Source organism: Rhamphochromis sp. 'chilingali' (genome assembly GCF_963969265.1).
Source record: "Rhamphochromis sp. 'chilingali' genome assembly, chromosome: 22".
Taxonomy (NCBI): Eukaryota; Metazoa; Chordata; class Actinopteri; order Cichliformes; family Cichlidae; genus Rhamphochromis; species Rhamphochromis sp. 'chilingali'.
Window position 1 is genome coordinate 18,213,444 of NC_137950.1, and position 17,370 is coordinate 18,230,813.

The following is a 17,370-nucleotide window of genomic DNA, read 5'->3' on the forward strand; positions in this document are numbered from 1 at the left end:
ATGTCTCACAGGTTCACTCGAAAAAAACCAAAACCTTTATCCCTGAAAAGTTTTGAATTGCTTTTAGTCCCTTGTGATCAAACACATATTTGAAGGACAGGTTTGAGTGCAGACTCGGTCAGTAACCGAACCTCTGTGGGGAATGAGTGGGATTATCTCAAAATGGTGCTCTGTCAGAAAAACTGCTCCCGTTTGGATCTGAGGGCAAAACAGAAGCTTGTTCTCATGAATATCACAGCATGGAGCGAGGCATGACTTTTTATTCAAGCCTATAAAAGCCTTTTTTATGTAGAAATAATAACCACAGCTAAAGGTCTCTAAAGGCCCTTGAAACACACACATACACGGAAAAAAAAAATAGACAAAATAGTGGTATTCCTATCTACAAAGGGCTGGCAAAACATATGATATCCAAATGATCCAAAATTATCCTAAAACAGAAAACAGGGAATTTATTTAGTTACATTAACATATCAGCCAGGTTGCTCTTCTAATCCATTTACATTCTATTTAAATTTATAGATTACATTAATGGCCTAGTTGCAATTTAAGTGAATGCATGCTGGTGTATAGCAGCCTCCATAGACTTTAAATTAAAAATGGATGTAGGCACTGTGAAATCACCAAAAATTAAGCTAACGAAGCAAACTTAAGCATCCTTTAATCCTTATTTGTTTAGACTGAGAATTGGACAAGTAATATATTTGGGATGTACATGCTAAAAGAAAATCAGAGAACATTAATTATTTGTTGTATTTTTATCTTTAAGTTACATATAAAAATTTGAATTCAGCCTCTCACTGTTGTTGACATGGCCTGTTTTGTCATACAGAAAGACAGTGTTTGGCCCACATTTAGTTTACTGGGATCTGGCCAACCAAACTCTGACTGGGGTTTTTTTTTTATCCAGCTGAATTAGGCTGTGCCACATTGATTGACAGGTGTTGTGAACAGGCAGCTGAAGCCCACAGCGATCTGCTGGGCCTTACTCTGGATCCTGTTGGAGCATACTGAAGCATTTTTAATGGATTACCTGATCATATTATGGCTTGTTGTCCAACAAATTTGTGCAATACGTAGCCTTCATTTGTGGCTATGTGCAGTGCACCTGTATAGTTTGTGAATGCAGCTTTCTAACCTAGCTTAGCTGGTCAGCTTGGTGAGCACTCACCCACATTAAGGTTTTTCAGTCAAGTGACATTTTGTACGTCACAATCATGGTGACAATGAAAGAATCAAGTGAATAAGGCCTTAGTCACACAGCTCTAGTGACCAGTCAGTGATCGCCATATTTCTAATGGCTAATGTTGGCAGATAATATTGCTAACTGTATTTTCCTGGAAGTGATGGACTAATCTACAAACTACTGGCAGCTACTGTAGATGGACTGTAAGTGTGAAAAGTATGACACAAACTGGAACCAGGAAAATTAAAAGTTGTGGCTTTTGCTAAGCTTATTAGCATCTTAGACATAATAGCTAGCTTGCTGTCTAACCACTAAACTGTTAAAGATTTTCCACCTGCAGACATTTTTTGACTATTTTTAACTAATTATTTATTTCCAGTATTGTATATATGTATGAAGCTTATTCTCTGTTGATTACTTAACCTTTATGTAATTGTTATGTAGCTATTTTTCATTTATTTAATGCTTTGGAGAACAGAGAAGGTATAGAGTGCCTTTCCTGATGCTGCTTTCAACTGACAGATTACTTCGAATAAAGAAACCAAAGTTAAAAAAACAAAACAAAAAAACAAAACATAAATTCACATAGAATTGTATAATTTTGTCCACTTGATATTATGAGAAATAAAAGGAAGGGGAAAAAAATCATGACACTGAAAGTGATTTGTGGCAACATGAAACCTTTGAAAGTGAATTATATCTGGTGACGTGAAGCAAAAATGAGTGGAAGTAACTGCTGGTGATATGAAGAGGATGGGGCGCACAACAAACTTTCAGGTGAGCGACTAAAAAGACTACAGGTGAGAATACAATTGACTGTGCATTGCTAGAACCTGCTAATAAATGAATTAGAGGGTCAGCTACCCAACTTTAGGTAGTTAAATAAATGTGAAAATAACTTTCCCAGGACTCTGTATGATACTTTAGTGTTACACAGAGCAGCCTTATTTGAAGCTGAGAGTAGAGGTTATTTATGAGAACAGACCTTTGCCATAATAACCTATAACCCAAAGGTTTGGGAGGTGTCGGCATGTTTTTAAAAAAATTATTAGAACGATGCATTCAGCTTAATCTATGACCAATAGCCCCTCACCAGCAGTGAGAGCCATCTTGCAATCAACCACAGTTGTTGCACTGACCTTGCTCTTTGTCCATTTAAATCCACCAAACAACAGCTTGCATACAAAAAAGTAGGATTAAAACAGCACCAAAAATAGCAAAGTCATAAGTTTAATTTTTAACAGAGCTAGGCCACACTCTTGGAATCTGGACCAAGACTTCCCTGATAATGTCCTCTTAAAATCTCATGTTTTAGATGTCAGAATTAATAATTTAAGCTCAGGTGTGAAGGTGCTGCATGTCTAAGCAACTTCTGCTTATCTTTTTAGATGACATGCAGGGAAAAATAGAAAAAAACCCCATCACATCCAGTCAAATATGAGTGATAGAGGTATACTCACTCCACCCAGGTTGACCTCTCCTTTGCCTCCACTGGAGAATTGGCTGGTCAGCTGGTACAGCATGGTGTGTCCATGCTTCCTGGCCTCACTGAAGTGAGAAGTACTCTTCCCCCTGTGCATCTTGTCCTCTGAAACTGTCACACAGATTCAGTTAAGTCGCAAGGCTGTAAACTTTGTTGTGAGATGGCGATATATGAGAAAAAAAACCCAGTGCCATCCAACTCAATATCTGAAGTTTTTCTCTGGTGTAGTTACACAACTAAGACACAAAAACACAAGCTCCACTATCCTAAGACTCTTATCCAAATTCATGTTGCCAAAACAAGGGCGTATTTCCCCTGGCATTGGTATTTGTGGCAGACTGTGTTCAGGTTCCACTTGAAGACACATTGCGGCTTGAATCAAACTCCCAATTAGAAACAACTGTCTGAGTTCAATGAACAACTGCCAGCCCAAACAAAACTGCTGTGTAGGATGTGACAGTGATGAACAAGAACACACAGAGAAAATGAAAGCTAGGGGCTCGAGCATGACCCGCTCGTAAATCATGCTCTTAGTAAGCAAATAAAAGCAGTTTTTCCCCCCCCCTAAAAACAAACCTTTCAACTTACATTCCTTCTTGCTGTTGAGGCGGCCCTTTTCGTAGGTGTCAGTGATGTCTTTGAATGAGAAGAGAAAGAGAACCATTTCGCCCTTCTCGTTTTTTATGGGCACAATGTCCAACAGACACCAGAAGGCCACACCTGCAACAGAAGCAGAAATGATCATTTAGTAATAGTTTTCCTTTCACCTCATTTGGAGAATGGAGACAAATGCTCATCCTGTGCCGTGTAGAGCTTTAAAGAAAAGCTGGTGTAGCATAAAAAGGGATTTGAATAATATGATGGCATATTAATTAAAGAAAAAACCTGTTTGTACCTCCAAATAAACTTTATGAAACAATGTGCCCACTGGAGAAAAGAGATGGAAGAGGTACAACATTTAGTTGGAGAGTTTGTTTGGCTGTTTGTCTTTAATTCCTCTTTCCTGCTTCCTTCTTTGTTCTGCTCCACCCTCTCTCCTTCCTTTACTCTCCAGCATCCTCGGGTCCCTGCTTCCCTTTTATTTATTTCATTTGGGGGGATAGTTGTCCTGTTTATTGAAGCTTTGCTTGTTTAGTTTTCGTTCTCTTTATTGATTTAATGTCGTACAGCCTATTGTGTAGCTGACCCAGACTCCTTCCACCTTTTGATGACTTTAATCCAGACCAGATATCAGTTTGAGTCCCATTGGTAAACTGAAAGATGTTGGCATACTCTTTATATGTTGTATTCCCTGAGATTAGTTGAGTTGTTTTTGCTGGTTGTCTTTACTTTGTGGCATTTGTGTGGTTAGACTCTCTGTGGACTTTCTCTTTGTACTTGTTTTCAGTCTCAGTGAGGCTCACAACTGATTGTTTTCTGTGTATTTGGGGCCTTATTTAGTCACTGTGTCCTTGGTATTTATTTATTTATTTTGGAAAGTGTGCATTCTTCCTGTCTTTCTTTAAAATCTCTTTATGGCTCATCACACTGGTTTTTTCTATATTTGTGATCCCTTTGTATCCTGTTGGTTGTTTTGTGGTGATTCTCTGGTTGATTTGAATTTAATTACGCCAAACCTTTGTGGTCTAGAGGTCCTGATTGGCAATCAAATTCACGTGGGGTCTTGTGCACCCCATTGCCTTAATGGCATCAGTTTCTCAAGCCAAGGTTGTGCAATTTCACATCATGTCACCATCGCTGAACTGTGGCTACTTGTCATATCCTTGGCATATGGCATAGCCTTTCTATAAATATGCCCCAAATTAGCTGTAGACAGTGATCTGCAGGATAGAACACAAAGTGAAAGAGAAAGTTAGAGGGTTGGATATAACAAGTAAGAGAGGGAAGGAACAGCACAGATCCAAGACCCCACCAGAAACCAGTATGCTCATTAGCAGACTCTGTAGAAATTGTGCTCTGCCACCAAACAGATGTTTCACATCTTCTTTAGTGTCTTTATAGTGTGCTTGTTCGTGTGTCAAACACAGACAGGGAGGAAAGAAGGGGGAAGAAAACATTGTAGATGGTGGTGTTTTAGTGCAAGCCTGTCAGTGTAAATACAACAGGCAGCAAGCCATTTGTGAGTGTTTGTGCTTGCAAATTGTACACACTAGAGGAGTTTACGTGTAGTGAATTCCTTCGGTGACAGACTTCTTTATATACTCTACCAGTCGTGAACATTTGCCAAGTGAGATTCTAGCTTTCAAACTGCATTTTCCTTTTTAACTTTCACAGTCTTTGTTCTAGCCTTCTGCTTTTTTGGTGTCTACTTTTTATTAACTGTGGTGAATTAAAAATCAGTTTTAGCAGCAGTTCCTTACTTTTACTTGCTTTACTCTAAAAAAATAAGAAATAAAAAGATTAAAAGCAGTCGTGTTTTTGTTAAAGTCCAGATTTGACAATCCAATTGTATAATAAGCAGTTCACACACCCTGAGGAAGCAGGTTTGAGCCTCTGTCGAATGAGTATAATCCTGCGTGCCAATCAATGAGGCTTAAACAGTGTTGTATGTTCTCTCCTAATGCATGACATCATATTCTGAGTCAGAAGGATTAGCCAGAAGTTAGAAGGAAGGAGGTAATTCAAGACACTACGTACAGTACCTTATCCTGCATTAGCTGTGGAAATAGGGTACACAACTCCTCTCAGAACCTCTTACTCTGCCTTAATCTTATTGTTTTGTATTAATTATAATGAAAATTGAGGAACACCAACTCTCTAAAAAGCACGTAGGGCACTGCTTAACCGCTCTTTTAAATTCTGCATTCATAATTCAACCAGAACATTGAGCTCTCATCTAAAAATAAATGCACTCTTCAAAATGTTGAAAAAAATGTTTTTTTCATTTTGATCAGGCTGCTGGTTGATCAAAACAAAATAATGTAGTTAATAATATTGGAGCAGCTGGGATCTACTTTATTTCTACAGCTTCTGCAGTATGCACCCACCGTTCTTCTTGTAAAAGTGGACCTCAGCCTGGTACTCTTCTCGGCTCTCCAGAGCCTTCTCCATCTGTTGGGCCACTTGCTCGCTGGTGTCGGCCCCGTACAGGAAGCGGCAGCTGCAGTTCTTCTGCATCACCTCAGTTCTTGTAAAGCCCGTCAATTCGCAGAAGCCATCTGAGCAGTACACAATGGGGTACCCACGGTGACCCTGGGCATTACCCAGCAGGAAATTACTGTCTGTGATGTGGAACATGAGAAGGTAAAGATGTGTTAGAAGTATAGAAGCAGAGGTAGATTTTTTTTACATGCGTTTGTGAAACAGAGAGGTTTTTGATATGAATGTCAGTAACAAGCAAGGCCGAGCTTCATGCATCATGTTTAGCCTGGTGTTTAATACATTATCTCTTCTTCACACAGGGAATCAAAGTCCAGTTAGTTCTTTGAATTTACGTCAAAGCTTTTCAAAGAAAACATGAATCAGAGTTTAGTGTGGATTCATTTTCAGCTGAAATTTATTTCCCCAAGCCTTCATCAGGTCATTTCAGATCTTTGATGGTGGTTATTAGGAATGTTGAATGATACTGAAAGAAATTGGCATCATGCACTGCAGACAGTATGACATAAAACAGTCGACTGGGGTTTATGAGCACCACAAAGGTTAGTGACCGATTTTCCCACTGAGCTTTAGGCTTACTGCTAATTTGAGGATATGAACCGCGAAGAGTCTTGACTCTTCAATTTAAAAATCGAGTGGATAATAGAGAGATGGAGGAAAATGGAAATGTGCCAGTGGAATATAAACATAAATATGAAGTATGACTGGAGAAAGCAAGCAAATGCTTTAAGAATGACCAGTATAAAACCACACTCAATTTCACCTTTTCAATTTCATCTCATAAGGTGCCAGAGTGAGTGACTCAGTTTAATTTGACTGAACAGGTTCATTTACCTGTTTGTTCTATGTTTGACTGATGTGATGCCACATTTATGGAGCTGCAGATTAGAAAATACAGTGTACTTCAGTGAAAGCTGCAGAACATCTAAGCATGCAAATGTGACATTGACGTGGTGGAATATTTGCTTTAGTTTACATGTGGATCGTATGATGTGGTTATTGCCTCTGCACTTGTTTAATTCTGCAACAAAACAGCTTTGCTTTGGTTCCATTTCAGCACCACGGACAGCTCTTGTTTAGTTATTTCTGCAGGACATAAAGCCACAAAGCACGTTCGTCGGTCTGAGATCTTATCCCAGTAACTCAAGGCTGTAGTATTCAAAGGCTCTACATTTCTTCTGCATATCTACATATGTTAATCTTGATGACAGGATAGAGTTTGATGTCACATGTTCCCTCGCTTGCTACAAGCATGTGACCTTGCTGCAGTGAGGTTCCTTTGTATGGCAAACATTTTGGTTATGTGTATACCAGAATGACTTGGGTTTTTTTTTAGTGTGTTGCATTACATCCCACATTTTCTAAATGCAATACATAGAAGCATACACATTGTTGCGATGATAAAAAAGTAACCATATTATATAATGTTTATTTAATCTGGATAATGCTGGGTATTTTCAGTCACTGAGCTGATATTACCACTTTGTTTTCCTGATTCATTTCCTCTTTAGGACACACAGTCAAACCCATATTTCAGTCTCTTTTCACAACTTTGCAACAAAGAAGAGAAAACAATCATCAGTCTCCAGTTTTTGTATCCTTACAAATGCTCAGCGAGTGTCAAACAACCACCAGCTTACACTAGATTTGTGACTCCTCACCTACAGGCTTCCAGGCAGAATGTGGTGAGTGAAACATAGTCTGGTAGAAAATGACTTCTGCAGACAAAATAAACAGCCTGAAGCTAGAAACATTAACAGATACTGTAGCTGAACCTGTCAGCACAAAAAGTATGGCTTTACTACTTTAGATTGCATTATGTTGTTCATAAGCAGTAGATACAGCGTGGATCTCATAGAATAGATGCTTCAGATGTTAGAAAACACACTACTTTGACTTTAAGGGTATGTAAAAATATTTGTGGTTTGAAATCTGCTTTACTGAAAAGGTCATTCATCTTTATACTGAATTTGCTGTAATAATCCAGGAAGTATTTATGCATATTTGCTCATTATTTCTTTGAACAAGTTACCATTGAGGCCTCAGCAAAGTAACTGACTTGTCTCTGCTGTCAAATTGAAAACATCAGACTGCAGAATTTGTGCCCAGAGAGTAAGAGGCAGCACACAGACAGACAGACAGACCGATAGACTGCTCTGTATGCTCACGATTCCACAGAGAGAAAGTCTAAGAAGGAGTATTAAACAGCTGCTGCTGCACTTTCCACAATCTAGCACTTTAATTGGCCGGGCTGAACAGAAAGCAGTCCACAGGGGATGTCTTTTCTGAGCGGTGACAACCTTTCTTGGGTGTGCAGCGAGCAGCAACTAAACTGTCACTGTGGAATTATAGAAGGAGACAGGCATTAGTCTGATCCATCAGCAGGCAGAGGAAGTTTTATGCCAGTCTATGCTATGGCTTGATGGTGCTCAGCAAGGAGAAATTGTACTATTTCTGTTCCATATTCTGCTGCAGATCTTTGTGAACAAAGATTCACACCTGTTATTTTTTTATGATACTGTATATTCAGGTTTTTTTTCTGCAGGTAAAGTCACAACTCTGAATAGAAAGCATCCTAAAAAACTCAGTCGTCCCCCCCCCCCCCCCCACACACACACACACCCGGTTTCACATCTTAAAAAAACCCTTCACCTGAGAAACAATGGCGGAACAAGATGTGATTGCCTATCCAGCTGGAAAAAAAAAGAAACATGGCCTGTTTTTCATGTTCTATAAATTCCTAACACTCTAACTCAGTGAGCCAGCAAGTGTCAGAGAGCAACCGCATTCATCTCTGGTTTATGTAATGTTTACCTAAGAATAGGTACATCTCTACTCAGCATCCCTAAATCGGTCCTCTAAATAGGTCAAGGGCAGGGGTAGTCATTAATCACTTTATAAGGAAACATTAGAACCAACGGGCCATGAAGGGAAAAACTTTTATGCTGTGTTTGGAGGTGTGCAAAGTTTCATGGATGGGCAAATGGAAAGGTTTTCTTAAAGTGCACTAAAACTTTTAAATGAGTTAGCATTTTATTTCAAGTTCCACTCTTTCAGTCATCATGTAGGTTTTTGTATTCATTCACTAATTGATGATTAAGTCAAGCAATTGTTGTTGCTGGTGGTGTGAGATAAGGGGTGTTGAACCTGTGGCTTTTGCCCATCTCTACTGACTCCCTGTGAACCTCAGTTAAGGTGGTATGCAGTGATATAGAACAAAAAAAGTACAGTATCTAGTTATGGATTTCAAAATTTTTAAAAATTAAAAACACAGAAGAAAATGGAGAATTTAACAGCGTGTGGACAGATTTGTTTGCTTTCACCACCAACGCTGCTGGCTTCCTGGTATGTTTGATCTGCTGCTGGACTTTTGTCAAAATCAAATTGAAACTTTACTATTTTTTGTTTACTTTTACTGTATAAAGCTAATAGGCTGCTAATTATTTTATTTTATTATCAAAGTAGGCTCTGAGAGGTGCAGACCTTCAAAGCTGCTTTACTAAGTAGTTGTATACTATACATGCTATTGGATAGTTTTTCCTCCACTTCATTATTGTCCAGTTTTGTTTGTAATTTAAAAAATAGCTATTTCACAAATGCAAAAAAACCAAACCAAACAAAATAAAAATATGACGTTCTTGTCATTTAAAATGTCAAATAATCATAAATAACCCACTGCAGAGTAGTCATGTGGTAAAAGGTTTTAAATATTTACAGCTGTCAAAGATGTTTTAAATGATTTTTAAATGAGGTGCTGTCACCTTCATTAAGAAAATATATGCTTTATTTATCCTAAATTTGGGAAATTATTTTGTTACTGCAGGTGAAAAGGACTAACTTGCTGAATAACATGTGCAAGTCTCATAAACTTTTATTTCCCACAGATATTATTTTATGCAAATTAATCCAAAATCCTACTGGCTTTTGGTCAACGATAACCATTTTATTTCCTGAATAAAGACCTTTCACCTTATTTATTTCAGTTCTACAGTCGCATGTTTATTTCTTCATTAATAAGTTAAGCTATACAGCAACCACATGAACCGCACTGTAAACAGTTTTGTCTGTGCATGCGTTTGTGTGGCTGTGACAATGCCTCAATTCTTAGTCTGTAATCCTCTGAGGGATATTGCTTCCAGTAGCCGCTCAGCTGCTCCGGCTTCCTTAATTACACATCTGTGTGCTGACTCGCTACAACTGTAATCTGACATGATGACACTACATGCTACTGCTAACATCAAGCAGCCGGCCTCGTGTCCATATAAGAGTTCTTCTGTGCATAAAAGACTGATGAAACCCAAGAGGCCTGGCCACTTCCTCAGAAGCTAATTACCACTCAGTAGCATGTAATTACTTATTGGGGCAGATGGGTGAGAGCACAAGAAGGAGTGGGCTTGCAGGGGGAAAGGGTCACTGGTTTGACAAAGAGGCACGTGGGAAAATCAGTCACTTTGATGTCAACGATTAATAAAGATGTTTGAATTAAACGCAAAGACAGAAAAAAGTATCTGTGCAGTCATGATCTAACTCCCGTTAAAGGTAAAAAGACTGCAGCTCCGTAGCGCCTTTATATCAAGAACAGTGCAAAGTGCTTTACAAAGCCTCACACCCACTCACACCTAAATTCACACACCGATGGAGGCGGAGCTGCAATGTAAGGTGCAGACCTGCACATTAGAAGCAGATTTATTTCGGTGTCTTGCTTGAAAACACCGACATGCATGGAGTAAGCCACCTGGGGACTCAACCACCAACCTGAACAATTACAGCAGAGCCTATTCCAAATGTACAGATCAAACTTTGCCAGCTGTTACCACTGACTTTTAAAAAAACAAAACAAAAAGAGCAGCAAAGGATACAGCCACAAAAGAGTCTCAGCTATTATCTGGCTTCTATTTGGTGTTGGTTTCTGCAGCTGCCTATTAAGACCCGCTCATCAGCTGGGTAACAATGAGCTCCGTGAGCGTCAGCCTGACATTCTTTCCTGGCTCCTCTTTGGTTCTTTAGCTGCCTTTTATTAGAAAAGTGTTTAGGGGGAAAATAAACCCACTTCTTATCTTTGCCGGCAGCTGCCCCGTGGTTACGCTGCCCTGCAGGGTGAGCACTGCTGTCAGTGTAAAAATGCTGCTGGGGAGGTCGTGTACAAGAGCTCAGGGAGGTGGAGTTGGGTATAAAGGATGGGCAGCTATACTGTAACACACACAGGCAGAGCACAGTGCCACCAGTATAATGGAAACTCTGGTTTTTAGGCAGTGTTGAGGATGAGCATCCAGACTGCTGACGTGCAAAACAAATCTACAGCCAGAACTGCAATTGTAACTTCACCCTGACCTTTGATCCTTTATAATTGCCCTTCAGAAATAATAATAATAATAAAAAAAGAAAGACTATTCAAACCAACAAAGAGATTTTTTTTTTTTTTGAAAGAGCGTGATGTGGTTTTGTTGCCTTGAGCACAGGCACTCAGATACACACAGGGAGACATCTCCTTTTGGGAAACATGGACGCTGACATTGCTGTGAGCCAAATACTGTGCTGTGTGTGTCAAAGGTTATCCGACCTAAGCTGCCCTGACATTTTGCTTACCGCAGGGCTGTTCAGCTGGGTAATTGTCTCAGACCAGGAACCGTTAAATTATAAGCAACTTAAAATTGCTTTCGCTTTAATAACTGTTATTCTTAAGGTCAAGCACAGCCACATCAATATTTACGAGGATAAACACGCAAAAAAAACTCTTGGTGGAGAAATTACCCTGAAACACCCGGAAAATGCTCAACGTGAAGCTGCACAATAGATAATGACTGTAAGATTTGGGGCTTTTAAGATAATGTATTATTTGGTCCGTCAGAGCAAACAGATGCACAAAAGCACAACGTAGCCTTGTTTTGCATAGTGGAAATAATTACATGGACATGCAGGAATGTAATGATGAAATAACTGTCTCAGATGCTGCTCTTATTATATATGGCAGTCAAGGCAGGGGCTTAGTTGGAGTGGCACATTAAATAAAATTTTTGGACAATGTTTGACTGCGAGGCTGCTCACTCAGCAGGGGAGCTTCTTTTGGTTCCGCTGATCTAAATACATTCTTTACTCAGACTGATGGACTTAGCCATTTTTGCTGTAAGAAACTTTTACCTCGTCATCAGTTTATGTTTTAAACTGCATTGCATATTGCTTGTAAAAATATTAGATTTGAGAAGAAACTGGTGTTCAGTGTACAATGATGTGATACTATTAACTTATTTAACATAATAGAAATTGTAAAAGTAAAAGACTGCACAGGTTTCATATAGAAATCTACAAATAATTTTCCTTGTGTAAATAATGCATAAATAACACATAATACAATCAGTCACATCATTAAGCACAACTGTTCAACTGCTTGTTAGGGCAAATATCTAGCCAGCCAATTCATTAGCAGCAACTCAAAGCATTTTGTGCAGACATGTTCAAGACAACCTGCTGAAGGTTAAACTGAGCATCAGAATAGGGATTAAAGGGGACTTTGAATGTGACATGGTGCTGGTGAAAGACGGGCTGATTTGAATTGTTCAGAAATTCATCTCTACAGTTTTACAGATAATGGTGTGAAAAAGAGAAAGTATCCATTGTGCAGTAGTTCTCTAAAGGAAATGAGAAGAATGGCCAGAGTGGTTTGAGCTGATAGGAAGGCAACAGAAACTTAAATACCACTCGCTGTAACCAGGGTATGCAGAAGAGCATCTCTAAATGAACCTCGAAGCAGATGAGCTGTAGCAGCAGAAGACCACACCTGTAGCCACCTCTGTCAGCTAAAAACAGGAAACTAAGGCTGCACTTCACACAGGGTCACAAAAACTGGATCATAAGACTGGAAAAACACTGCCTGGTCTGATGAGTGCTGATTCTGCTGGAGCATTCAGATGGTAGGGTCAGACTTTGACGTAAACGACATGAAAATATGGATTCATCCTGCCTTGTATCAAAGTTTCAGGCTGGCAGTGGTGATGTAATGGTGTGGGGAATATTTTCTTGGCATAGTTTGGTCCCTTAATACTACCTGAGCATAATTTGAACTCCACAATCTACCTGATTATTGATGCTGACCATGTCTATTTCTTTATGACCACAGCGTACCCATTTTCTGACTTTCTTCTTCCAGAGGATAACGCACCATCTCACAACTCTCTAATTGGCTTCTTGAACATGACGATGAGTTCACTGTACTCAGAGGGTCTCCACAGTCATCAGATCACAGTCAAATGAGCACCTTTGGGATGCCGTAGAACGTCAGATTCTCATCATGGATGCGCAGCTGCCACATCAATATGGACCAAAATATTCAAACAAGGTTTCCAGCAGCAGGGAGTCCAACCTGGAACTAGCAACGTGTACCTATTGAAGTGGCTGATGAGCTAATATAAACTGTAATTGGTGAGTCAAGCCAAGGGTTATGTTTTCATGAAGAGTTTTTTTTTGTGATCTAATTGAACTTCTTTGACTTTATTTTCAATATTGAACAGTTAGTAAATGATGTAGCAGGTTTAATTGATGGTCTGTTGTCTTTGTGTAACTGCACATTTAGTGATGATGTGTTGGCTGATTTAAACTGAGACCTGCTACTTTTTACATGTTTCCTGCGCATGAAGATTCATTTTCAAATTTAACTGAATCTTGAGTTTGACTTGACTTAATTTTTTTAATTAATACAATTAATTTGCAGTAATTTAACATTAAAATAAGTCTTGTAAAAATAATTAAGAATCTTCTCCAGGCATATTTTAGGACTCCTAATACTGATTTTCCAGCAAAGCGAACTGGAGTATCACAAATCAGACAATTTTTTTCTTCCATCCTGAAAATATGAATGCAGGTTCCCTGTGTCTAAATTCTATCCAGTGAAGCTCAAACATCCAAGTGAAACCCACAAAAACAAACACTCTAATGAATGCTGCATGCACCAGACCGACGGCAGTTGGGGGCGACACAGAAGAGAGACTGCAGGTGCACGACCCACAATGCCACTTGTTTTAAGATGCTCTTTCCTGGAACAAGAGACCAGCTGCTTACAAGTCCTTAATTAGAAAGCAAGTTCAAGTGTTTTCTCTTTAGTCGACCATCTTTTTCTCCGAGTCCAAAGTGTTCGAGCATCATCCATGTCAAGTGGCAGGACCCTGTCACCCGGGCAACAGGAAGGAAGCTATTTTGAGCAGTGGGCACTCTGCCACTCCTGTAGGAGCCACAGCCTTATGGCAGGGATGAGAATGAGTTGGGGAAAAAATTTTTTAGATGCACGTCTCGCTAATGGCTACATGTTTTTATTGATTTATCTTTTATTCTGAATGAACGTTACACACTCAAAACCGGCACTACAGTATATATAAACAAATGACAAATTAAAGGAAAACCTGAACACTTAACTAACAGCAAGGGCATCTGGTGGGTTAGTTAACCCATGGGAGGTATCCTCTTGAGTGGTTTGGGTTCACTTAGAGAAAGGGTGATCATAAATAAGGCCTGGGGATTAGATTCAGCCCAACACAGACTTCATTCTGGTTCACTGAACGGCTTTGGAAAATGTGAAGTGCATAAAGTTTGGGCTTTTAACCATATTTTCATACGTTTCACAGCTCTGGCTACTGATAAAGTCCTTTCCTATGGCTATTCATACTATTTTAAAGTAAATTAGAGACGTGCTGTGGAAATTGCACTTCTTTTTCTTATTTTTATACATCTCAGGGATTAAAGTTGTAGCTAAACTTCTTCACGCTCACAGAAAGGGAAGTTTCACTGATCCAGCCCACTTAAGATCAAAATGAGCTGTATGTGGCTGCTGACTTAGAAAGAAGTGTCAAATCAATACAAAGTTGTTGTACTCTCAGCAAGTAAGGAAATATCTATTAAATGAGAAAAATCTATAGGGCGACTGTAAGACTTGTAGAATTAAAGCTAATGAACAATGAGGTTGATCTGAGGGCACTCAGTGGTCCACCATCCTACTAAGACAATATTTTTCCTTTAATTTGTCACCTGTTTACTGTCATTTGTATTTTATTCTGAAGTTTTAGAAGTGGGCTCAGCTCCAGATCTAATGGCTGTACGACCAAAATACAACAAGTAAATGTGGAAGAGTCCTATGACACCCTGAAACACCCTAAAGAGCACTGAATGTTTCTCAACATTACTGTCAACATTGAAATGTTTAGCTCAAGGGCACACAGGGACCTGTCTGACCTCCTGGCCCTCCAGCTGAACTGTGCAGTAGTCACATCATCTCTAGACTGAGTGCGAATCCTCTCGGCTCACAAAACTCCACTTTTGTATTTTCAGCTCCTTTAGTGCCCAGATACAAGAACAATTCGCGACGAGGTGAGTGCAAGTGTGCTTTAAGAAATTGAGAGATATCTCATTAGAATACCCGGCTCGCAAATTGAAGCTATAATTGCATACCCTGCACATCACTTACACGGTAATGTCTCCCATTCCACTGTGTTTATATTTCCCCAAGTGGAACGGAGACCGAGCTCTAAGAATCACAGCGAGCCATCCGTTCAATCTGGCTGCTGAAACCAGGCGAGGGAGGACAGGCTGAATCGACAAACAAACAAAACACAGACGTCCCCGTGGCATTTATTTACAACGAGCCGCAACCTCCCCTGAGAGGGGCACAAGGTGCAAAACAAGAGGCACGAGCTAAGCAAAAATGGCAGTGCTGCCTAATGGCTGCTCGGCTACTGTGAGGCTAAATGTGTGAAACAAATGTGAGATGTTGAGTGCAAGAGAACTTTTTCTTTTCTTTTTTTTTATTCAAGTGGAACCAGCAGCAGATGCTATTTTAGTCAGGACATTTGTACTGATTGTGATGACCTGAGAAGAGCTGAATCCAAGTTCTGCCCAAGTTTAAAGCAGAGGATGAAGAGAAACAAATTTTAATTCAGGCAGTGGGGTCTCTCACAGTGAAAACACAGCACAGGAGTCTGTATTTGATTTGATGCCAGCCACAAAACTTCCATTACTTTAGTTTATTAGCTGTATTTTAAAAACTGACAAGAAAAGAGGAGACAAATGACCACACAATAGATTTAAATGAGGCAAAGTCCAAGTCAGCAACCTAAACTACCAGGTTTTTTTTTTTTTCACTGAGTGAGGATTTATCAGAGAAGCTCAGCCTCACAGGACACTTACGTGTGCCATCGAAGCGTGTGGCGATGGTGTCTAGAAAGGTGTTCTGTGGGGCCAGGAGGCCCTTCATCACCGGCATCTTGACCCCGATTTAGGAAGGTCACCTGCTAGCTTGAGGTCACACCATCCCAAAGGCACAGCAGGTAGCTTCCAGGGAGTCTCAGCAGGTGCGTGAGACTTTGAGGGTGACTCTCTGGCACCAGCCGCAGGGATGCACATTTACAGTAAATGCTGCCACCCTTCCCCGAGCGATGCCTTCTCAGTAAATCAACAGCGTGGCTTTGGGAGGACTAAAATAGCTCACTCCAACAATGCAGAGGTTTGGGTGCAGTCTCGAAAAGGAGAAATTAAGAGTCACGGTCACGAGCAGCTGAAGAAGGGATCAAGTGCAACTGACTCTGAGATCCAAAGAGCTTCAAAACAGTGAGCCCAGCTGTTGCTTGTCTGCACCTTTCAGTCGGAGCGCCGATCCCGGCAGCAGTGTGGAGGAAGTTATCCTCCAAGTGCGCTGCGCTTTCCATTTAAAAGAGGACCGCAAATCTGTGCGACGAAAAATAACAGCATGTGTCTACACCTCTTTTCAGTGATGCTCAGTGATGTGTCAGGATGCTGTGGGGGAGTAGTTGCATCTTCTTGAGCGTTCTCCCCTCCTCGCTACTCTCCCTCTCCCTCACTCCTGCTCCCATCCGCGCCGGTGATACATCAGCCAATGAGATACAGGCATCCTCTGTAGGGACCTGTTTTCATCTGTGGTGGGGGTATAGAGAGAGAGAGGGGGAGAAAGAGAGTAAGGGAAGAAAGGGAGAGGTAGAGGAAAGAGGGAGGGGTGAGGCTTTGGGAGCATCTGACAGCACCATCACACCCAGCAGTGGTACTATCAGCACATGGCTTTTGTGGGCATGTCTGCAAAGCAAGGAAAGATGGATTACCTGCACATCGGTTAACGAAGCCTTTTGTATTCTGTTGGACTGTGTGCTGTATTGTCAAAGGAGCCTGGCTAAAGGGAGACTGTCAAAGTCCTCTAATTTATTTATTTTATCCAAGTTGCAGAGTAAAGGAGGCACAGCTTCAAAACACCGTTCCTAGAGTTTTTTTTTTTTTTTTGTTAATTTCCATCTTGACTATTAAAAATGAGGCTGGTTGCCTTTGCCCTGTCACCCCCTGTGGAGTATCAATGAGCGAGTTAAGACTCTGGGATAAAAGCCGCTAAGAGCGGATTAAAAGGATAAGCCTGGAGATGTTTTTCGTGACAACGCGAAGGACAAAACCCCCAAACCTAACTCACTTTGACCCAAGAAAGCAATACGGCTTAGCCAACGAGGGGAAATACCTCTAGACAGTGAACGTTCTCATCGGGAAGATAAATCATCTCCCCTCCGTGTTCGAAGAATCCTGTCAAAATCAATCTCATTAAAATTGTAGTAATCGGGGAAAGACG

At 40.3% G+C, this 17,370-nt stretch overlaps 1 protein-coding gene across 1 annotated transcript in view; it reads right to left on the reverse strand.

The window, feature by feature from the left end:
* Positions 1-17,142, reverse strand: part of LOC308390913 (voltage-gated delayed rectifier potassium channel KCNH4-like) — a 38,450-nt gene extending 21,308 nt beyond the window's left edge. The window contains exons 1-4 of the mRNA XM_080873274.1: positions 15,936-17,142; positions 5,657-5,890; positions 3,258-3,389; positions 2,647-2,780 (exon numbers count right to left, since the gene is read on the reverse strand). Of these exons, the coding sequence (XP_080729400.1) occupies positions 2,647-2,780; positions 3,258-3,389; positions 5,657-5,890; positions 15,936-16,011 (576 nt within the window). The 5' untranslated portion in view covers positions 16,012-17,142. The remainder of the gene's footprint in view (positions 1-2,646; positions 2,781-3,257; positions 3,390-5,656; positions 5,891-15,935) is intronic.
* Between the last annotated feature and the right edge of the window lie 228 nt (positions 17,143-17,370).